This window comes from Clinocottus analis, unplaced genomic scaffold, assembly GCF_023055335.1.
Source record: "Clinocottus analis isolate CAN_PGR_092001 unplaced genomic scaffold, fCliAna1.0.p SCAF_7, whole genome shotgun sequence".
Classification (NCBI taxonomy): Eukaryota; Metazoa; Chordata; class Actinopteri; order Perciformes; family Cottidae; genus Clinocottus; species Clinocottus analis.
Window position 1 is genome coordinate 7,361,365 of NW_027176229.1, and position 24,673 is coordinate 7,386,037.

Consider the following 24,673-nt stretch of genomic DNA (forward strand, 5'->3'; position numbering starts at 1 on the left):
CTTTATTGTAATCACCATTAATTTGAGTGTAAAGTGTAAGACTTGAAGCCTTTTTAGTCACTGCATTGTAGGGGACAGAGAGTTATTGCATTAGTAATTATTAATTTAAATCATCACATTTAATATGTGGTGTCAAATCCTTTGCAGTCAATGAGGGCTTGAGGGCTCTGAGTCACGGACATGAGCAGACACTTGGTATCCTCACTAGCAACGCTTTATACCAGGCCTGCACTCCAGAAAGACTCACTGCTCGCTTGTTTTTTGTTTTTTTTCCTTTTAAGTCTGATCTTCAGCATGTTGAATTAAGGTCAGATAAGGTCCTGCTGCATCGTCTTTGAGTTGTTCACCCAAAATGGATGTGAACAACTTCAAACATCATTAAATAACTTTAACCTTACAGTCATTTTAAGTGTTAAATTCAATGTGCTGCACTACAGCACCAACACAAATGGATCAAACGTTTTAGAAAATATGTACAGCTGAGAGTTAGACGTCCTGGTCGGGTGCAATTTTTCTTCATCTGCCTTTCCCTGCCTCCAGTCTTTCTGCTATGCGGAGCTCACCATGTGTGTATTTCCCGAAATGTCAAACTATTGCTGTATTCATCTGTCTACATGTAGATTTCTGATGGCTTGTATTGTATTTCATTATTTTAGAGAATTACTTTCAAAGCCAAGCAATGAAGCGTAATTCAATCATACAGTAAATTAAGTGATCATCTTAATTTGCCACATCTCAGAGATGGTGGTGATTTATTTAATCTGACTTTTATGAGGGTCATAGAAGCCTGCTCAGCATCACTGTATCTTCTCCCCTGCAGGTACATGGCCATCATCCACCCTCTGCAGCAGCGCATGTCCTCCACAGAGACCAAGGTGGTGGTGGGAGTGATCTGGGTGCTGGCTCTGCTCCTGGCATTCCCTCAGTACTACTACTCCAACACGGACCAGTTTCCCGGCCGGGTGGTGTGCTTCATCGACTGGCCCAAATACGATGTGTTCGACTTTAAAAAGATGTGAGTGTCTCTGGGGAACAGCTTTTCACGTTGTCAACAAGCATCGTTAATTACTTTTCAATTGACAGCAATTGTGGGAGGATGTTGTTTGTATTAAGTGTGAATGCATCAAAAAAGCTTTTGTGCTTTGTAGTCTCCCTCTACTTAAAAGGCAGACGAGTCGAGCTGGATAGGAGAAAAGAACAATTACATGGACGTGAAGCCTCTCTCCTCACCATTCATTTTCAATTTGTAATTCTACTCGACCAAGAAGACGTTCATGCTTTTTCAAGAATAGTGTACCAGGTGCTTCACAGAGCAAACAATAGACAATCAAGAATAAATCAATCATGAATGGAATAGATTTTAGATGAAGGAGTTTTAAAAAGCCATTTTAAGAAACAAAAATACAGTATAAACAATTTTAGTTTAACGTTTTGTCAGAAAAGCTTAAATCTAAGATGTCAGTATAATGTCTAATGCTAACAGTAGACATACATGCATTTCCTTTTCTTTATACATCTTTGCCAATAGGTCATGGCTGAGCGCTCTGATTCCTACTTCGCTCAGCTTTTCAAGCTCATGTTAACATGTTTCCATGGCTTTTACTCTTCGCAAGCTGTATAAGAAAACTCAAGACAGATAGTATTTAACACAAAAGCTGTGTCTCCCATTTGACAGCAAAACATAATCAGAAAAGAGCCTGCTGAGAACAGAAAGTGTGGCCACCTGGCTTCGCTGTTTATCTAACCACAACGGTTCAAAGTCTGTTTTGCATGAATGTTTACTTGTACTATTGATTCCACGATGTTCTAAAAGCGAGCAGTTCAACTTTGCAATTTGTCTGGATTCTATCAATGAAAGAGTCTGTTCCAGCAGCTCCTTAAGTAGCAAAATACAAACCAGATTTTATATGGGCAGTCAATTTAGCACGCTCAGCCGGAGCGCTGCACAGAGTGCAAATTTCGAACTGTAATGGACAGTGAGGGGATTTTACTCCTGAGGCATTCAGGGCCAAAGTCTGATCTTCTACTGTGTATTTAAAAACTCAATTTATCTCTTTGTTTCCAGTTTACTTTACTACTTCAGCAGATGGATGAAAAATAACCTTAGTTTCAAATTGTGCACGTACATTTTTCAGCCAGTAAAGCTCAAACATCCAGTTAAAGTCACATTACGCGACACATTTTGACTCTGGGAGGATTTTAAGTCAAACACGATCCAGACAATCCTTCACACTTAAGCTACCATCACACCAGTGTGCAGCAACAGCTCTGACAACAGCTTACCTGAAAGAGCTTCCTGAAAAAAAAGCAAAGGGGTTGCCAACAGGTGCTTTTGTGATGTCTTTTGAAGTGCAAGCTCGCTTGCCACGGTGTAAATAGTTCAGAACATAGATTTCTGGTTGTCCCAGCTGTATGTTGTACAACTCAGATTATTTCAGACAACATTAATAACTACTCCAACCCTCTCGTTTTCTTTTATTTCCTTCCTGTTTCTATTTTCACCGTGTCTGTCCCTTTTTGATTGGGCAAAGCCACAACAGAAGTTCAGCACAGTGAAAATCTGTGTGTGTTGTGTTCACATGGACAGCAAACACTTTGTGCCCCGTACTGCCTTGTTTGAAACTGCCTCCTCTCTGCCGCCTGACCCTCTCTGAATTGACTGGAGGCAACGAGCTGACGCAAAGGACTCTTTGCATCTAATTTAAAACTTGAAATGACAGAGTTTGACGAGAAGCTTGCCAGACACCATTTAATTACTGTGATGCAGCAGCTCAGTGAAGCTCAAAACATGCACTCAGAAGGATTTACAGGCACTGTGTGATCCTGGTCTGACTGCTCAGTGACAGTAAGAGTTGACCAGTCACCTTTCCTCCAGGTTTCATATTTCTTTGGACGGCTAAAATAGAACCTAAGCCAAATTCATGACATACCAGTGACTAACCGCAGAGTAATTCATTTTAACACTGTATTTTACATGTGCAAAGGAAACAGCTAAAGCTGTCATTGCTGCCAAAGCGCACCTATTCCATCTCCCCTCACCTCATGATCTATGATCAAAGAGAATGTGAGGAAATGTATCGTTGTTCAAATGCTGGTGTTCATCTTCCCCTTGCACAGGCTGAAGCCTTGCTGTGCTCGACGCACTTCTGAAGCTACTTCAAAGACACAGGATAAATGCACATGAATGACAGTAATTCATTCACACTTTGCGCCACCACAGTAACTCAAACTTCTTCCATTTGTATTTTTGTAATCCCACCGGCATAACTGTCCAACACACAAATCAAGACATAAACACAGGTATATTCACACGTAAATGTGCACACAAGAGTATCAGCAAACACAGAAAAACACCCACGCAATGACGTAGATATGCAGGCAGTCATACACACAGCAGCACGGCTCTGATTGCAGCTCTGCTGATGGCAACATCACATCAGCGACAGTGTTTATCCGGCTTTGCTGCCAGCGAACTATTGCCTTACCCTTCTACTGCCTCTGCCACATATCTCCATGGAAATAGTGTGTTATGAGCAGCGCAACAGCAATTCCAATGTTCATTGAGGGATGCAAGCTGCAGTTATTACTTTTTTTTAATGAAACTGTAATCAGGGACACGTAGGAGCTGAGTGAGAAAACAGAAGTCATTTAGCTCAGGTGCTGAATCTATAAATGTCACATCTGATTAAGGCTGACCTCGGGTCAGATCCCACATGTCTTTCTTTCCGGGCATTGTCCCGCAGCTGCTATTACAGTCTGATGGCCTGTCTCCTGCCAGGGGGAATTAGTGAGTAAGATGTCATAGTATTAATAGATGGCATTGTTTGTGAATGCACACTTATGTAGATAACTGTTGTTACATCGCTACACACACACACACACACACACACACACACACACACACACACACACACACACACCCATGAAATTATAACCCCTACACAAAGAGTTTCTACGCAGTGATGAGATGTTAAGCAACCCTCCCATACCCTCCTTTTACATTTACATCGGTCTCTGTAGTGAAGCTTGCAACAGCAATTTATTTCTGCAATGGCTTTGCATGTAAACTGCTTACTAAAACTCATGAAACAAACCATTTGTTGGAGACTCCTTGGTCGTGTTTGCTGCATGGCAGACGTATTTGTGTACGTCAGGTCCCAAACCCGCAGTATTTTTTAAAGAAAGCTGACTAGGATGAGCAAACCCCCTCCTAACGGTTGGTAGGATATGCCATGGAACACCAAGGTGAAGGTTGCATTTAAAGATATGCATACCCTCGCACACATGCACACACACACACTCCAACACACACACAAAGAGAGGAAATCGCAGTCTGAGCACACTTGTCCTTTGTGATCTCTCTCCACTAAATTGGGCTTCACACGACATGAGCCTGAGATTAGTGCCAGTAAGGCAGCGTGGCGCGAGGCGTCTTGTTACCTCGAGTATTCTCTTGCCTCGCCTGGCAGGCAAAGTCACAAGAACAGCTGCCCTTCCTCCCAGCGCGCACAGTCATTACGTATGTACAAACACCCACATGTTTAAATAAGCAGATGCAATTTAATACATAATCTAATTATGCATGAAAATATGCATTTCCTTAATGCTCTTAGCTGTAACATAGATGTTGATACAGTTAATTTGATGAACTCAGAAAGGCACTTTAATTTGTTGCATTTGTGCTTGTTCACATGTTCACATACACACACAACTGCCAGGAAATAAAGTCGTTTGAAGCATTTTAGTCCACAGGGGGAAGGAAGAGGCAGCGGCACAAGAAATTAAACAGATAACTTACTGTGTGTATAATCTGTCAGTGTGTATGTGGTCCCTGTTAAAGGGCTTTTATTGATTCAGCTTGTATGACAGAAAGGTGACATAGTACAGCTTTTATTCCCTCAAGCGTCATCCATCAGTGGAAGCTAAGGATCTGCTCGGGCCCAAGGGAGAGCTCTGAGTGGTCAGAAGACTAGAAAGCGCTATAAAAGTACAAGTCCATTTGCAAGTTAAAAAAACACATGCAAACGGACATATAACCAACAAATACAGCGATTGTTTTCATTCATTCATGTTCATTTTACCGCAACGATTATTATAGCATTTTGGTCTCCTCTAGTAGACATTATATTACATAAGGGCACAGCTTTAGGTTTTCTAAAACATGAAATAATTGAGGCAATGCAAATATTTGTTCATTTTATTGAAATTATAAAATGAGCTTATGCATGACCAGTCTCAGAAGTATTAACTAAACAGTAGCGTGTAGGCTGTTCGACCCCGGCAGCTTGCTGCGTCAAGATTCTTGCCAGTAACCCCAATATTGTTCCTTAAAAATACATACCTGCTACTATAAGAATAGATCAATAGTACCCAGTGTACTGGATTATGTATCACCAAATATCCACCCATCCATCCATTATCTGAACCGGTTATCCTCATTAGGGTCTCGGGGTGCTGAAACCGATCCCAACTGTCAAGGGGCGAAGGCAGAGTACACCCTGGACAAGTCACCAGTCCATCACAGACATAGAGACAAACAACCATTCACGCTCACATTCACACCTACGGGCAATTTATAGTCCAATTAACCTGTGCTGCATGTCTTTGGACTGTGGGAGGAAGCCGGAGAACCTGGAGAGAACCCACGCTGAGGGGAGAACATGCAAACTCCACACAGAAGGACCTGCCAGACCGGGACCCGAACCACAGACCCTCTTGCTGTGAGGCGTCAGTGCTAGCCACTACACCACTGTGCAATATATATATATATATATATATATATATATATATATATATATATATATATATATATATATATATATATTAAAAGCTTTTATAGATAGTAGCTGATTTTGTGAGCTGCAGTGCAGTAAACATCGAGACCCAACGTAAAACACAACTGAAAATGTGAAAAATACCAAACCATATTAAGAAGTTGCTGTGAGGCCTGGAAATAACAGTTAGAGTCTCTGGCTGCAGTCGTTTTGGCTGTCAGTATCACACACCATTAACCACATGCTTACTTTTGCTCTGAAATACAGACCATATTTTCCAAACTATAAAGTGATTCTCAAAATACAGCCACAATTCAACTCGCCTTATATTGTCACACACTGAAAGATGAGAATAACGTATGCACTGCCTATATATAACATTTATTTTTAATATAGTTTTAAATTTAATTGGCATGTAACATTAAATTAAAATAGATTTAATGTGTTTGTTTGTCAACATAAAACGACCACTGAATGTCAAGGTGGAAGCTGCTCACTTTAAGGGAAAGTTATTTTTAACCTACACTCGTGCAAATTACACCAAACGTGTCTCGATGTTGGGTGGCTTCCTGTTTTATGTTGTAGTTTTTCTCTTGCTTCCTCTGTGTCTCTACGCTTCCTGCCCCATGTATGCCTTGTCCATGATTGTGCATGTGTGTCTCCTGATTGTTTCCTTCCCTTCACCTGCCCTCAGCCACACCCATATGTCCCCTGATTGTTTCTGGCCTACACCTGTGTTTCCCCTCTCATATGTACACTTTCCTGCTTTCCCTTGTCAGATTGTCGTTGCTGTATATTTGTGTGTGTGTGTGTGTGTGTGTGTGTGTGTGTGTTACAGCCAAATGCGCCAGCTTTATTCTGGTCTTTATTTGTTTGTTCTGCCTGTCTTTGACACTGAAATCCCTGCCTGCCCTTTTTGTGTCTGTTTTTGTGGACTTTAAGTAAAGTGATTTTTGATTTTTCCCAAACGCCTCCTGTGTTGTTTCTCTGCACCCGGTCGTGACAAAATATGTCATTACCTTTGATGGGCTAATAGATTTATTTCAGACTCCGATCATATACTTCTCAGCTTTTATGTCTGACATTATTGTACACCTTTTTGAAACTGGCTTGTTGCAGATTTTGCCACGATAACCTTCACAGCTGCGTTAATGCAATCAAGTGAAATGCCTTAACATTACACACGTGATCCTTTTTAACAAATGTGACTTCTGAAACAATTTTACAAGATTCAGGTGTGTCCTATTAAAGATGAATACTTACGCATGTACAACACATTTTTAAAATTCTTTTGTACTTTAATTTAGATCACTTTATTGATATGTATTTTTTTGTAATATAGAGCATTTTTCTGTTCATATTAGATTTAATTAGATATTGTTCAGTAATAAAACATCTTGAACTTCTGAAGGGGAATATTTGTTATAATATTTGTTATTATTTGTTATTGTACAGAATCTTGCCAATCTGTCTAACCTCTTCAATAACACATTTTGGTTCATGGATTTATTTTGTTATGGCACCATTGTTTATGGAGACACAGTGGAGCCAAAATCAGAGTACAGGCTGTACATTTGAATGTGATGTTGGCTGTGGTGCCAACCATGTTACCGCCTACACCCACTTTAATCATGCAAATCAGCAGGATCTGTAAATTAATCCTTCAGCCATCTGAAGCGCGAGACACAGGGACGGCAAGGCAAGGGTAGGAATGAGTTTTATTGAATGACAGAGGGTGATTGGTAGGGCAGGATTAAATGCAGGTAGAGAAGTGGAGTCCGGGAAAAGGAATTAAGTAGTATTGTATTTATTATAGTAGTATTGTATATATTAGTAGTATTGTATATATTTTATATATTAAACTGTCAGTACTGAGACAAGACAGGGACAGACTGAGTGTGTGATGTGTGTTTAAGAAGGTGTGACAAAATAACAATGCAAAAGTTTCAGTTTTGTCGTTTTTCTTAAATGACAATGAACGTTAATATGGACTGAGTCACACGTCTCTGGATCTGACCATGACAAATTTAATCTGGTTTCTTCAACATTTCCAATAAAAATGGAGCTTGTGTTCGGCAAATGACAGATGTGATGCACAGTATGTTGCCTATCCTGTTGAATCTGAAATCTTGAGAAACTCAAAACACACTTACACCAGACACACTCATTGATAAATGATTCACTCAAGAGTTTTCTGAGAAGCTCATTACTCCAATGGTCAGTCGAGCACATACAAACCCCACCATGTCTGCTAGTAATTAGATTGCGGCAGCTTTGCTTTTCTATGAATTGATTCTCCTCAGCGCGCTGTGTGTGTGTGTGTGTGTGTGTGTGTGTTAATATTTTAAAGAGCGATAAATGTTGCCGGTGTGGCAGAGTCTTTGTTTAATTAAAGACATGATTTGACTGCTTTTCTCTTCTCCTCTCATGTGAAGAGAGACAGTGAAAAAGGAGGGTGTTACTGATAACATGAATGATGACTCTTTCAATTGAGCTCTGCTAGATGGCTGACTTGCACAGCCATGATCACAGCCGAGTCCCAATTACATACGCAGGAAATGTGACAAGTTTAAAAATGTACAATATTAGCTTACAATAAAATGCACAAAAGCAGATGGAAGTGCTGCCTACAACTAGAAACTATCCAAGCTAATTGCAGAAGAGGATGAGAAAGCGCAAGAAAGATGGTGTTCAAGAAAAACAAGAAGTTTTCCTTTTTTGCATAACATTTACAGTGCAGTCAGGGAGTGGTAGATCCCAAAGCCACCGTTTAGTTGAGGTTCATTGGTGCACATATTGCATAATTTTCTGTTAGTACTTTTTTTCACTTGATATTCTCCATACTAACTAGAGTCAGGAGAATATGTGGCAATGTGATTACAGCAAATACACTATACATGTATGTTGTTTGTGCAATCATCTGTGACAGCCTGGTTCATCCAAACGTGTTATCACTTTGGTTCCCTGATTAAGCATCTTCTCAAGACTGTAAGGGTGTGAACTGTTACATCTGTTAGCATATGTGGATTGCATAGTGATCCTGGCGTGTATGTAAACCCGAATAACAACGTGGGGCATCACTTCAGTTTCAGTCGAACTCGGTTATCCAAAAGTAAAACTTCATTGTCACATGTCATCTTCAGCACGTAATTGGTTGTTCTATTTGTCCATCAAACGGTGAATGAATTTACCCAATAAAGCCTGCATATGGCAAATATATTTAACATATAATTGAGAACACACTTCCTTGTGTGTGTTAACAATCTCTTTTACTCTCTGTTATGCTGCGCTCCAGACAATTCGCAGGTCAGACTTTTGCCGGTTGAAAGTTCCAACTTCTGACCTCCAAGCTTTCAAGGTGCAAGACACCAAATGTTAACAACAACCATGGCTGCCCATGATGTTATTTGTGTTAAACGTAATTTTCTACGTTTGGCATTTTTTTTATGTTCGACAGTGCAATTTTTTATATCCATTTGCTTGCAGAACATACAATACATTTGAGGTAAAAAACAAATATGATGTTGTAAATATCCAGAAATGTACCTGTTATTCTCTGCGAATACATTGTGTGGCGCTGTACTAATATCTTGGGATCAGGTATTTAGGTACAGAAATAACCGCTTGTCGTCAGGTGTTTGATCCAGGAAGAGTTTTTGTTCTTATCCAAATGCAATGCAATAGCAAATAGACTTGGTTTATGTTCATATACAGCAAAGTAAAATAAAAGGACTCTGACCCGACAAAGAATAATAAGTCTGTAGAGCAATGTATATTAAAAAGGTATAAGTATGGTCACCTAGGCTGACAACCAGCGTGTGTGAAAGATATCTCTCTAACACATGACTTGGACTGCAGGGTACTGCAGACTATATTCCATTTAATAAGCACTTAAGATCAATTGACTTCATTGATGTTCTGTGTTTTATATCTACATGCTTCAAGGCAATCCAATTGTGAGGATTTGGATAAAAGAAGAAAAGATTGATTGCAAGCATACTTGAAAAGACTGATGAAGGCTGTTTTCACACAGAGCGGTTAAGAAGTATATTTTGTTTTCTTTTAAAAAAAATGGATTCATAGTTTTATTTTGTCGCAGACTACGTTATTATTACTTACATCACGAGCACAAACCGATAGTAATCCAAAAATATTGTAGATCTCCTCTGCTCATTTTAGCTTTGGCTTTTGTTGCATTGAATTATTTTAAAAGCGTACTGCTTGGTTTGGCATGTGAGGAATACTGGTGTCTTCTGAAATCTAAATGTCAAACGATCTTCAAGCGAAAGACTAAAACAGACAAAATGCTCAAGGCTCTGATATTAACTATGTTTTGTACTATACATGTACTTTTCAGTGAATTTGTATGTCTCTCAGTGAGTGTTCATTTGTGCTCCCGTGGGTATTTAGCAGAAATAACATAATTGTAGTTAATTGCAAAAAAAATGGCCCACGAGTCTCATCTGCAGCATTTGCAGAGGGGGAAACTGATAGTCCCTCTGCGGATGAAGGACTCAGAGGGTCTTTCATTTCTGAACACGGTTAAATATGATAAACACCCGCTCTACACGGCCCAAAGTGATATAATAGAATTTGTCACATTTTAACAGACTTTAATGCTCACACACGCGCACACACATACACTCCTATAAACCAGCATACACACTGGACAAGGATTTAACAGGATCAAACGGTGTGTCTGTCTTCGATTACCAAATCATTAGCAAAATACCGAAACTGTCATAATGAATTACTTCATTAAGGGTTTAAATTCACTGGACAGCTATTGGAGCAGGAGTCTAACTGATGCTCCTCGCATCTGTAATCATGTTGCAGAGGAAAACTATTTATCTTTCCCCTAATATATTCAACTCTTTGCATCAAAACCTGCTTAATTAGTGCTTCAGAGTTCGGGGGAATTGGCAGGCATGACAATAATAATTCACAGGCTTTCTGTTAACTAGTAAACGCCCACTGCCACGTCATTCAAATAAACATTAAACTGAAAGGACTTACTGTCATGTGCAGCTCTGCTCTTTTGGTTTTCCTCAATTCCAGTTAACATTTGATGATTTATTTTGGTACATTCAGATTTCAGATTCTTTACGCTCTGCCCTGATTGTTTTCACCTGTCCCTCGTTATCCCCTCGTTATCACCGCTCCCTTGTCGTTGTCACCGCTCCCTTGTCTGTGCCAGTTCCTCATATCTGCTTTAGTTCCTTAAACATTTCCTCATGTTTATTTGTGTTTTAAATACTGTTCATTCTTCAGTTTTATTTGCCTTGTGTTTTTGAAACATTTGCCTGTTTTTTTGGAACGCTTTCCTGTGTATCAAACCATGCCATCAAGGAAAGAGCCTTTATTGAAACCCCTCTGTGTATCGGGTCTTGTCATTGAGTCCTTTGTCTGCTGATATCAGTGCCTTTATCTTTTGTATTCGCAATTTCCCCATTCCATTTCTTAAATGTCCACAACAAATATTTTTCGTATTAAAGATGGATGAAAGAACCACTTGTGACTTGTAAGGGGTCACTCATTGTGACAACAGAGACAATTATCACCTGATTGTAGTTCCCCAAAGCTTTTGAGCACATTTTAGTCTCATCGCTTTCTTTAGCATCATTTCTCGAGGAGCATGCAGCAGTAAAAAAGCCCTGAAAACTCAGTGTGCTCACTTATGTACTCACTTATGTCAAGTTATATAATATATTAACTCATTTAGTCTCACTTGCTCCTTGATCCTACGGCCCGTCTGATCTGTTCTGCACATGTGCCAACTAGTACTATGCACGTGTATACACCCTTTTTTCTGTGATAATGCTACATTGTGAACAGCTAGTTAACATTATCCATTAGCAACTGGTGGGCAGCAGTCCCGCTTCGCTGAATATCACAACTAACACCTAACTTTAACAAAGGTTGCATCGAGTTACATTGTGATGCGTTTAAGCTCCATTAATCAAAAAAGAGTATTTGATGGAGGAAAATTTTTAACTAAAACCATTATGTTGGTTTCAAACGTAAACTTCCAAAAATGAGTTTCCGTTTTTAACAAACTGATAGACAAGTACAGGAATCATAACATGTAAGAAATGGTCTTAGAACATCTGCACTAGCCTGATGTTGCATTCAAGTGTAATTTTAGGACTATTCACGGTACTGGTATGTCCCTTTTCCACATGCTTTAACTTGATTCTGTCTTTACTACCAGTCAATATGTATATGTACATGATTTATTTATGATATGGGATATATGTCTTGTTGTAGGTACTATGTGTGCGTGGCCATCCTGATCTATTTCCTTCCTCTACTGGTGATGGGTTGTGCTTATCTGGTGGTGGGACTGACTCTCTGGGCCAGCGAAATCCCCGGAGACTCCTCTGACCGCTACAAGGAGCAGCTTACCGCCAAGCGCAAGGTAACTTGCACTTGAGACAGCTTCCTACAGTATTTGGATCGCAAACTAGTATAATATGATTATGATATGATCCAACCACAGCATATGCACTTTTATACACTGCAGCCTTGAACAGGACGTGGCTGCAATGTTGACGTCTGCCTTTTATTTTTCCAGTGGTTACATTATCGTCACAGCACCATGACCTTGATTCAAAGCCCTCCCTCCTTTCATCCTCTTGTCTTTGGTAGTTTTCCAGCCTACCTTTTTGTCTTTTCATCTTCTGTTTTTGGTCACCTTTCACAGCCCGGGTCTGTAAGCTTGTGTTCACGGTTCCAGTGTTATTTCATCTGAGAGAATGCTTTTCCAGTGAAGACACTTGCAGAGACATGCTTTTCTGACCCCCTAGTAAATAAAATGAGAATCTCATACAGAGATACTAAGGTGTTTCTGCATTGATGAGATCAGTCCCCTTAGGTCAGAACATGAACATTTAGTTTTAAGCATTTCATTCTGTTTCATTTTAGTTTTCTAAATTATATTTTAGATCGCTCCTTCACTTTATGAGTTTGGTTTGTTTAGTAATCTATCCAAAGCCAAGCTAGCAGTGCGGTTCTATGTGCAGACTGCTGCCCAGAGGATGTATCCTAACGATTTTCGTAATGAGGTTGTGATCATCAATTGTGACTTTCATTAAAATATCTTAACAATTATTGTCATGAAATTTGCTACGGACTATCATGCCCCAGCTCGAGATAATTTTATATTATAATTTTTGTGATCCTGACTTTCCATCCACCATAAGAGCCAAAACATTGTATCTGCAAAACACTGTTGGCTTGTTCACTGTGTGCATGTTAGCGTGCTAATGTTAGCATTAAGCTAATGTTTAGCAATGCCAAACAGCCTCACGGAGCGTGACAATAGACTCCTATGTGTTCTTCTCTTCTGGTCATATAACCGTAACAGACTTTTACATGGCAGAAATCTTAGAAACATTAAAAAAAGATATAAAGAATAACAGTCAAATACAATGATTTCCACTTTCCAGACTTCCTTTGTGATTGTAGAAATCCTTTGATCATGTTACATGTGCAGGACTTCAAGTCCACCTCCTAATCAGTAAGGCTCTCCAATCTTTACATGACCTGTACCAATCTGTACATTATTTTCAATTCATTGTCAGTAAGTGCTGTGTGCTATTGACAGTGCAATTGCTGTGCCTGTGAGTATTGAATTACCATTTTGACCGACAGTGAGTTCAAAGCAGCTGAGCTTTTTTCAGGACTGACAGATTTGTTGCCACTTGTTGCAACAACAGAGAGGCTGGTTACAGAAAGGAGAAGGAGAGAAGTCCTCTAGGCAGACAATCAATGCATGGCAGCGTACCTCATCATAAAAAGGTTACAAAAACAAGCAAAAAAAACTGCTGTAACATTGTGTTTTCATGAACTTCTGAGACAGGTTTTTATATATATTACAAATTATTCATGGGGCAGGTATCCTGTTGGACCTTTTATGACAGGATCATTGTATTGAGGTGTTTTGATGACCTGCAACACCTTTTGTAGGCTTTTTGCAATGTAAAAAAAAATACTGGACAGGCCAACTTGTAACGTCACAGCTCTTCCACCATTCTGATCTAGTCTGAAAAGTATGTGGACACCGGCTGAATCCAAAATGGCTAGGGAAACAAAAATGAAGACAAAACAGTGTTGTCATGTGTCCAACAGGTGGTGAAGATGATGATCGTGGTGGTGTGTACGTTTGCCATCTGCTGGCTTCCCTACCACGTCTTCTTCCTGCTGCACCAGGTCTTTCCTGCCATGTTTGAAGAAACGTTTATCCAACAGGTTTACCTGGCCATCATGTGGCTGGCCATGAGCTCCACCATGTACAACCCCATCATCTACTGCTGCCTCAACGACAGGTTTGTCAGCGCCTACACGCATACATATGAATCATATTACTCTTTTACTGGAAATTCTGAAAAACATTAACTGCAGAGAGCTAGTCCTCTGTTTGAGCCTGGCTTTAATCAGACAGTATTCGTGGTCATGTATTAGGATGAAGCCTACTCAATTTATTAGCTGCTCCGATTTTGATTTATGTATTTCTCAAAAAAATTGTCCTTCAATAATCACTACTGTGTAGTTTTAACAGATTCATTTCTCACTAATTCATTCATAATTACATCAGGTGTTAATAGTATCTTTATTAATATGGAACATGTCAATAAAGATACTTAATATAAAACTAAGCGACAAAGTTCTTCACATAAAAACACATCAATAACAGGCACACTTATCACATAGCAATACCCCATCCTTCACTGATGCCTTAGTGACAAGCAGTTGCCGACTCTGCTTGAGGCTGATTTTTCTGGAAAGAAACTCTCTGCCCCTCAAAGACTTCTCCACATGAACTGAATTTAGAGTAAGCGTTTAAACCTCACTTCTGAAATCGTTTGAATCCCACAGTGAGCACCAACAATTTAAATGTCAAGGAATTTAAAGAGATCGTCATTTGAAAAAAAAAACTAAGGCAGATGGTCGACTCTGCTAGTCGTCTGAAATCAATCATCTCCCATTGTCTCGCATTGCAGCCACCTGTTAATTGTCTTTTTTATTGTAGATAAAATTAGATTACACACTTGAATAAGCTCTAATATGACTAGTATATATATATATATATATATATATATATATATATATATATATATATATATATATATATATATATATATATATACTGCAGTGAGCTGAGGTTTAGTCTTTATCAGCTCAGTCAATTTTAAATTCAAAGGTGTAACCGATGATGGCCCTTTCCTCTCATTCTCAAGCAATCTCTCTTCATCTCCCTCCTGCTCTGAGCGATGGCCTTCAGTCCTCTGTCTGTGTAGACTTTGTACGACTTTTCTATGTTTCTTTATCTCGACCGCAAAATTATTTCTGTCATCTCTTCCGTGTGTAGTTTATGGCAAACATCAAGTGCTGGAAAAATCAAGAGAAAAGTGAATGAACAATAAAAGTAGCATGTGACATTTAGTGGTAATTAACTTTACTCTATCTTATTTGACATTACATTTCTATACGCCACTGTAGACCAAACTGCATCAGCTCGTTATTTTTCAAAATTTCTGTAACTCGGATTCATGAAACTGTAGCAGAGAGTAAATAGTCTTGTCAGATTGGAAACATGTACAGTAGCTTTCCTCTGCAAAGCCCCAGACTTGGACACCTTCGGTGCAGGAACCCATCCCCATCCTCAGATCCTCCTTTAATTCATGAAACTTTATATTTCTACTCAACATGAAGCTAAATGTGTTGCCACAATCACTGGTGCTAAGCAAAAGTTATACAGGACTTTTATTGGCAGGTGTATTTTCATCCCTGTAAGAGACCCAGGCTGTTAAATTTATACCATTGTTGAATTTTGTGCAATTAAACCAGGACTAATCCTTGCTTCTCTTGAACAGGTTTCGTGCTGGTTTTAAACAGGCTTTCCGCTTCTGCCCATGTGTCCCTCGAGGCACTTACGATGGCCTGGAACTGAAGTCTACTCGCTACCTTCAGACCCAGACAAGTGTTTACAAGGCCAGCCGGATGGAGACCACTGTGTCCACTGTTCTCCAGGTTGTGGATGACATGGAGCAGCCTAAGGTCAAGGCAGTGGCAGCTCCAGGACCCAGCGGGGCTGTGGTCGGAGCAGGACCACATAGCTCCTCCCTGGACCTCACCTCGAATGGGTCATCGTCCCGGAGCATCTCCAAAACCGTATCGGAGACATCCAGTTTCTACTTGAGTAACAACCTGCAGGAATAGACATTAAACGCAGGTGGCATTTTGCCAGATAAAAGGGAGGGAGAGTGAGTTGATTGTTCACATAGTTGCTGTTGCCTGTGTATGTTCATTCAAAAGAACAGCGCAAATGTGTGTCTGCCAGTGACTGTGGCTACGTTTTTGATGAACACATTTCTAGTGATTTCAACAGAATGCCGTGTTAGCTTGTTTGCAAGTGAGACTTGAAAGTTGCTGTTCACCGATTGCTTTCGTCACACACAATGCCCTTGTATAAAAGGACTCATGCTGCTCCCTGTAAATCATCAACTGTCATTAGAAAGGTTTGCTCCTTGCCAAAAAAAAAAAAAGTGATGAAGAGCACTTTGATGAGCACATTCCAGTTCAAAAGTTAAACTGAGGCAGATGCTAGCACCTCAAATCTTCACAGCCTCTGTGCGTCACACCAGCCTTCTATCAGAGTAGAATCAAGGTTCACACATCCTCAATCACACAAGCTGTGTGACTTCACATAGTCTATTTTGGAGCGGAGCTATGACATGAGACCAGCATGCTGCGAAAGCAACGGCTTCTCCTTTTTGACAGAGGTGTTCTCTACAAGGAGACAGGATGTGGAGATCTCTAAATCGAGGAACTCTGGTATCACAGGAAGATACAAATTGAAACGAGGTGATGAAGAGAAGAAAAACAGCAACGCTTAAACTTTGAGCTTTGCATGTGAGAGTGTCTGCATACAGGCTTGCGAACTGATCTGAACGCCCTCTCTACTTACCCGAGCAGAAGATGACTATCTGTCTGAAGGAGTGCTCCAAGGATCCTCTGCCGGCATGCTGAAAAGTTTGACCAATCATCTGAACTACAAATGCTGAAGATGCTTGACACCACTGAAGCCGAGCAACCGGTGTGAAACCTCGAGATCGATCTGCAATGGAGAACAGAGCCAATGTTCCAGTTTCCCACATAATCAATACAGTTTCACTATACTCAGTGTTGCCTCAGCTCACTGTCTGTGTTACTTGCTCCACCTTTATACAACACATGACTCTGAATATTAGGCTCCACTTTCAAACTGGGAAATATTCGTGTAACATATTTGTATAACTCATTAGTTGCTCGACCCTTCCACCTGGCAGTAACATGCTGTGTCTTAATGGGATGTGGCTGGATTACATTTTTTTGTCCCTTGTTTAATTTCTGTGCTTTTTCTTGGTATTTTTGTATTTGTTAATGTAGCTACAGTCATCTCTGACCTCTTCTGTGCGTTGTTTAGGTGATCAGATCTTCACCTCTCTCCAAAAATTGTATTTCATATGCTGTCGTTCCACCAAAATGTAATCCAGTCATACGAGACGCATGTTAGCATCAGGTTCAAAGGGCTTTGTGGATGTCACAGCCTAGAATGTGGACAGGCAGCCTGTTCGTCGTAGCTCTCTAATGTGCAGTGATGTGCAGTGATGTGCCTTGCTGCGCAGCATAGTGTCTGTAAAAGGGCAAAGGTTGCAGAGATGCTGCTCGCTCTGCAGGGTTCCAGGAAATGATTGGTTAGGTAACGAGCTACGGAAGCCCAATGGGACATACTGTCTTAACCCCCTACAGTGGAAAACACACATACACGTAAGTACACACGCAAACACAGAACGACTGTAAACAATTGGCAAGCTTGGCATGGGGTTTTAGTAAAGACATATAATTCTTGTCTCTGTGCTTTAGTGGCAAATGGCTGCATTTGTTTCAACTCGTATCATGATCATCACGTCATGATTCCATGCGTAGTTTGTATTGGTTTAATGGAAGCCAGAATGATTGTATTGCAAATATCCTGGAGTGAGCTTAATAGCTAAATCCTCAAGATTTACATATCTTGATGCAATTCAATATATTTCAGTTGCGCTGTATGATTTACAAGCTACACAGTCACTCAAAATTGGCACTGCGCAGAAGCTTTAATTTTTCCTCCTTTGAGAAAAACATGTTACCTGAATTAATGGGTCAATAATTTCAAAAATGGCGGACAAAACATTAACCACAGTTTGGAAAATAAAATGGTATCTGTTGGTCCAATCTTCATGTTCAGCTCCATAACAGGTTCCTCAACTAATATCCTGGCAGAAATTCAGCAGCAGCCCTATAACATTCAATTAAGTTGAGTCCGTCCCATAACTTTCTTCACAAAACTTAATTTTCTGACAAAGGCAGCCATTTTAGAAGTTAAATCTCCTCAAACTCAATAAAAGTAAAGTTGACACTGGATTAAATGTTAAATTGAAGAATAAACTTCTGCTGCAACTCAATTTAGAGTCATAAGCTGTCATTTTATGAGAGGTTTAGATGAGCTAGTTTTAAGTTTGCTGCAACATAATTAAAAAGTTAAACCATGATTTCATCAGGTTAGAAGAAGGACCCTTGTGGATACAACCCTCTTAGCAAAGTATTTCAATTTACGTTTTTAAAATATGGACCTTTTCTAAAGATGGATATACCTCTGGTTGCGTGTGCTTGTACATATATGCACATGCAACCAGAGAGGAAACACCTGTTGTCACCCATCGTTGTACTTTCACACACACTCACATACACCAGTCGGCCCCTAAATCCTGGTCTATCCTCAGCTCCCCAAAGATGTCTTTATACATTGCAGTGTCAGCTGACATGAAACTGACTAGCAGATGAGAAGCAGTGACGAGCATGACTTTTTTTTTTGATGATGATGAAATCAGAACATGGTACAAAGCATAACGTTAACAAAACTTTGTCTTGGTGACATGGACGCACATCTAACACGTGAAGTACAAACATGGAGGTCCCATTCAGTGCAAAAATAAAATAGACATAGACCAGACAGTATTAAAAAAAACATCACCACGACGTTCCAATTTTTCACAGAGGCTATATGCCAGTGAGACATCCTACGGGCTTTTGGGTGATTAATGTCTTGGCCAAGTCATCAATTCAGGAATAAGACCGAGAGATCGAGAGCAAAGACGTCTGGCTTGGATGGTGCATGCTAACACATGAACATATACTATGTTGAGTGATAGGGCGGGACTAGTGAGGAACCTTCACTGCAGTTAGACACACAGTATGATAGTGGGTTTGCCCTGATGAATCATAAGTCATCAGATTATATAGCTTAATGGCATGTCATCAACACAATATTTCTGTGTTTAGTAAGTGAACACAGACACTTCTGTTAGTCATTTACAACCTGTGCAATGTGTGCCTTATTGTTAGCGCCATCATCTCAGCAGAATGGCGGGATTCTGGTGGATTTTCCGACTTGATTTTTCCCATCAATATAAATGAGTAAAAAAGCAACAGTCAGTGTTCAATTTAGGAAAAAAAACTTCCTTAGTTATTTATTTTCACATATATTTGTACATTCGCATACTCAACTACCCTGCTTCATCTGGACAGTGCTCTCATTACACAGGTTTTCAACTGAGCCCCAACCACTAAAAACAAGAGAGGATACAAAGAAAACCAAATACAAATGTAACCAAAGGTTATTTCACAAATACGATTTTAGGTCCTTAAGTTTTTAAATATCCAGAATCTAGCCAAACATCCAATTTACTTAAAAGCCTGGAGATGAAAACCTATAGCTTCTCTGGGCAATAGTAGTGACACACCATCACTTAACCTTCATGTAATAGTTTCCCTGTTTTTCTTCTTCGGGGAGAAGAAGCCAAAGAGTGAATCAGCCTAAAATGGTATTGTATAACTAAATGAGCATCTGCAAAGACAGCCGACCTTTTCAGTATGATTACAATTTGACCACAGAGGCACAAAGAGAGTCAGCTGGGAGACAACGAGAGCATTGCGCTTGATGTTATTACAACATAGTTATTTGATTACAACATGAACAAGACCTGCACCCTTGATGCCTCCTGCCCTGATTGGATGATGTCAGTTAGCTGGATAAAATGTTCCTGGTCTGCAAGTAAATTAATTCATACTTAAGTCAAAAAAAGGTTTTGAAGGCTCCTGTCGAGCCTTCCCCTCTCAAAGCATCCATAAACCTGCGCACTGCAAGGGTGATGATGTTGCTGTAATTTAGCGTTGAGCCTCACTGACTAAACAAGTCAAAATGAAGATTCATAGATTTCCAATACTGTACATCTCTCGTAGTAGCTTTACAGCTAGATGTGTCTGTGTCATTGTGGTTGACCTTTCCACTGGATGTTAGGACTTCTTTATGAGGATGTGAATCAGTCAGACAAACCAATCTTGCAAAGTGGAATGAATCTTGACGTGATTTGTCAGTGCAATGTTTAAATATATTGAATTTGACATTCAACGAAGTCCATCCAATTTATTTACAGGGGCAAATGACATAACATATCCATGGTATCCATTATAATGCAGTGTCAGCTGGCTGAGTTAGTGAGAGGAATATAGAAGTGGAATGAGCACTATGAACATATAGTCCAAAAAAGACATTCATATCACCTCATCTTTTTATTTATTTCATTTTCATTTGAACACGATACCGGAGCAGCAAGCCAGGAGAACTCCAATCCCCTGCAGAGTATGTCCCCTCATCCTGCCACCTCTTGCACAAGTCAAGTGAACGAGAACCTGTGGTTTTAATCAACTTTGTTCGAGGGCTCTTCAAAGGCGCATCTCTCTTTCTCCTTCTCTCCTTGATGGAGACAAAAGATGCCAGCTTCTTGTTGAGGAGAGGCGCCAGGCAGGCCAGACATCAGGGTGAATAGCCTCATCAGCACCATCTCTTCCTGTGTTTCAATCCATCCCTCGCTCTCCAATCATGCTAATTACGGCAGTAGAAGTGGAGTGGGCAACGAGCCAAACACACGCTGAAGCGTACCTCGCACACAGGCACAGATCCATATATTTTTCTTGCGGGTCTCGCCATTAAATCAGGTGAAATATATACAGATCACCACATCAGGGCTGTGGGTGCCCAATCAAGTGTTTGTGTACGTGAGATGGAGAGAAACGCTTAGTGCACTTATTTGCTACAGAGGCCTGAGTAGTTTTGAGTGCCAAACATAATATAGGGAATCATTCAGTGTCCTTACATTCACTGATGTGTCACTCACAGTGCACTTCATTGAGAAAATAAATGGTATTTAGAAGAATGTGTACACATATGGCTGATGCTTTAACCAAAGTAAATAGCATCATATGTGTTAGTATATTAGGAGAAATTAAACAAAACTATGTCTATAGAAATATATATATATATTGCTATACGGCAATATATCATTAATGTAAAGTATTGTTATTTTGTGAAAATACTACCTACTCTGGTTTCCCTCATCTTGCACAAATGCCAACATTTTTAAAGTTCTCTTTTGTGAATCTACTAAACTTTTGAATGTGACGTTTTGAACTTATGTGAAGAGAACTCACCCTAATGTATGATAGAGAAGGATCTGTATCTGTATTGTGTTGTAAAATGAATGAACCAAGGGAGAGATGTAGTACTCTGTGCCATGGAGAGACGTCTTCTTACAGTATTAGTGCCTCTTCGAATACAAAAGGATACGTGTCTCTCAATGTGTTGTCTGAAAACTAAATAACACTGCTTTTACTGAACCTGCCAATTAGCTTTATTGATATTTATGTTCTAAATGTAATCAGAAGGTTGAGATTCAAGTCTTAAATTAAATACTGGGACAGTTTTGTTTTGGCTCTCTACTCCTGTGCATTCAATTGGGAGCAGTTGTAGCTCATGGGAATGATTGGTCATGCTGAAACCACAAGGTAGGGTGTTCATTCCCCAGTCTCCCCATAGGTCGCATGTTGAAGTGTCCTTGAGCAAGACACTGAACCCCCGGGCGCCTCACAGGACAGCAATCAGCTGTGACCTGATTGCAGAGACCAATTTTCCCCAAGGGATCAATAAAGGACATGTTCTTTCAATGTTTCAGTTTGAGGAGGCAATAGTCTTTATCATTATTGTTAACAAACCCATGATAATCAGACTGCATTACCTATTTTTGTATTAATTTAGCCTGAAACCATGTTCAGGCTGAATGAAGAGGTTTTAAATTATACCTAATGGATCAAAATCTTGTAACACTAATAACCTTTTGGTGCTTGTGGTGCTCAGAAAAATGTGTTTTAAGATGATGTGTGAGGGAAATTCTATTTAGGGGTCACATGATCCCTCAATATTGAATGTGACCAAAGAGCCAAAATCACCTAAAAGCCCAGAATTGTTCTTGTATGGTTAGTAGGAAGACAACGCCCTATGTTCCCAAACCATGACCATGCTTTGTCAGTTACTAACAAGGGGAAGTATTTTTGGGGGGATTATCACAAATCCATTTCTCGTCAATGTCTGCATGGAAAGGATGGGCGGTGGAAGCGTCAAACAACTGATGTACCACGTGACACCAAAAGTAACATACTTATTTTATTCATTTTAACTTAAATCTGAAATTATTGCAAGAAGTATTACGGCACTGTTTTTTTTTTTCAAGATTTGTTGACAAGTGTACAGGACTTCTACTGTTCCCTCAAGATTCTCTTTTAATCCATTAAAATACCCTTAAAGATAAACCTCAACAACTCTCATTTGAAGTCCAATGTGCAGGGATATAGAGCTGTCTGATACTGTGCAATATGTGACAAATAGATTTTTTTTAATCTTATAAGTGACTGAATACTGTACATTGGAGAGAAATATAAATCTGAAACATAGACTGAGTAATTATCAGACACAGCCATGTTTGCCAGTCTGAGTTCTAGTGTATTGTGCTTTATCTGTTTCGCTTGTTTCTGTCATGCTAACTTATTCCTGAAAAAATTCAGGTTGAGACCGAATTTCTAACAATGCTTTTGCTATTGAAAAAGAAAAACAGAATTAATCTTGTGTATCGTTTCACTGCTCTGAGTTTATTGTCTGTTATAGCACCTTTAATGTCAATGACTATTTGTGGAGTCACATTTACAGTACAGTGGGTGTTTTTATCTGTGATCGTTGCCAAAATCTCTGTATGAATTTGAATGTCTTCTATTGAAATAAATTACAGTGTTCATTTCAAGCAACAAAATGTGTTTTTTGTTTAGTTTTTTTCCTCTACATCAAACAATAGTTGTGACTAAAAGTTGGAAGCAAGCATCTGGCACAGAAAGTACCGTATAGCCCCCAAAATGTTCAGAGGGAGAATAGAACAAACAAAAATTCAGTCTGTATATGTCTCTGCCACGGCTCACTCTCTCTTTGTGTATCCTGACCCGCGGTACGAGTGCACAGAGATGACAGGGAGGATGACCAGGAACAGGCATCGCGGAAAGGAGGCTTAGTGTGTGTGTGCCTGCGCATGTGTGTGTGCGTTTTAACAGGCAGAAAAATAACATGAGGATGAGTGTGTTGATGGTGTCAGATAAAAACATTTCTGTGCTGCACTAGACCTTCAGAGAGAGCACACTGCATGCATAGTAAGAGCTGCCTTCATAGGCACGAACCTTCAGTCAGTTATAGCATTAAGAGCCTCCCTGTCAAGTAAATACCACATCACATTTGATCACTTTATGAAAAAGAAATGGAAAAAAGACATTTTTGCTTTCTTGCGGAGAGTTGGAAGAAAAGACCAAGACCACTCGTGTGTCTATACACTCAATGCGAAGCTCGCTTACCTGAACATTAAGAGGGGTTAAAACGGTGAGCCAGGCTCTGTCCAGAGTCACTGCATCCAGATCATAGCCTTTATACAATATGTACATATTCGCACACACAGGTTTCTGAGTACCCGTTGCGATCCTTCATCTTGACAGTTGCGATACGGCCTTACTCTAAAATTGGGCAAAGAGATGGATTGTAGGTGGAGCTGAGGAGGGCCAGAGTGCACAGCAGAACAGACAGCTCGCCGCGAGCGACGCACGAGACTGCACCCACCTGTCACTCAAAGTCGCCACAACCTTAATTATCCCTCACTTGAAGCATCATTTCATTTTAATGTTATTTAATTATGGATGAGGATGTTGTATGTGTACAGATTGTAAAGCCCACTGAGGCAATCTTATGATTTGTGATGTTGGGCTATCAGAAATCAATGCAATTTAATTGAATTAAATTTGCGTTCAAGTTCACCCCGTTACAGTTGTCATGAACAGGGTTATAAGTGTAGATCAAAATAATGTTTTACTGACACGCTTTTTGAACCGACCTCAGGAGGTCATTTGAGGAACTGACATTTTTTGGGGAAAGTGTTCATCGTACCATCCAACTGTAGACAAGAAAGCAAATTAGTGTATTTTCAAAAGTCTAAAACTATTTATTGAAAAGCAAATTGAGGAGAAAACTTCACTCTGGTACTTAATTTAACTTTCACTCGAATGAAAGACTTCATTTTTCTTTTGATGGATTTAATATCTCAAATACGTAATAAGTCCAATGGATTAAGTAAAGAATGAAAACCTGAAAAGCGGAGAGCAAAAACACAATAAAATATATCTATTGCACAGCAACAATTACAAAATGTGAAATAGATATAATTTGCAGTAAATTGGCTGAAATGTTCAAAACCAGTAGTTTATTTAAGCTGCTGATCCATTTTCTGTTATTGTTTGATATACTTGAATGTGGACATTTCATTATCCAACATTATTAGGTGGTATGCCTAGAATAGAGTAATCTTCAGGATAGAAAAAGCCTCTAAACCCAATTTCAGACCCCGGTGGGAGAGTAAATGTCTCCAGTGAAAGCCAGCAGCTCTTTACAGCATGGT

General features: G+C 39.7%; 1 protein-coding gene across 1 annotated transcript in view; it reads left to right on the top strand.

Annotated features, from left to right (window-relative positions):
* Positions 1-22,922, top strand: part of tacr1a (tachykinin receptor 1a) — a 33,967-nt gene extending 11,045 nt beyond the window's left edge. The window contains exons 2-5 of the mRNA XM_068566627.1: positions 821-1,015; positions 12,042-12,192; positions 13,905-14,101; positions 15,650-22,922. Coding sequence (XP_068422728.1) covers positions 821-1,015; positions 12,042-12,192; positions 13,905-14,101; positions 15,650-15,995 — 889 coding nt within the window. The 3' untranslated portion in view covers positions 15,996-22,922. The remainder of the gene's footprint in view (positions 1-820; positions 1,016-12,041; positions 12,193-13,904; positions 14,102-15,649) is intronic.
* Positions 22,923-24,673: the final 1,751 nt, after the last annotated feature.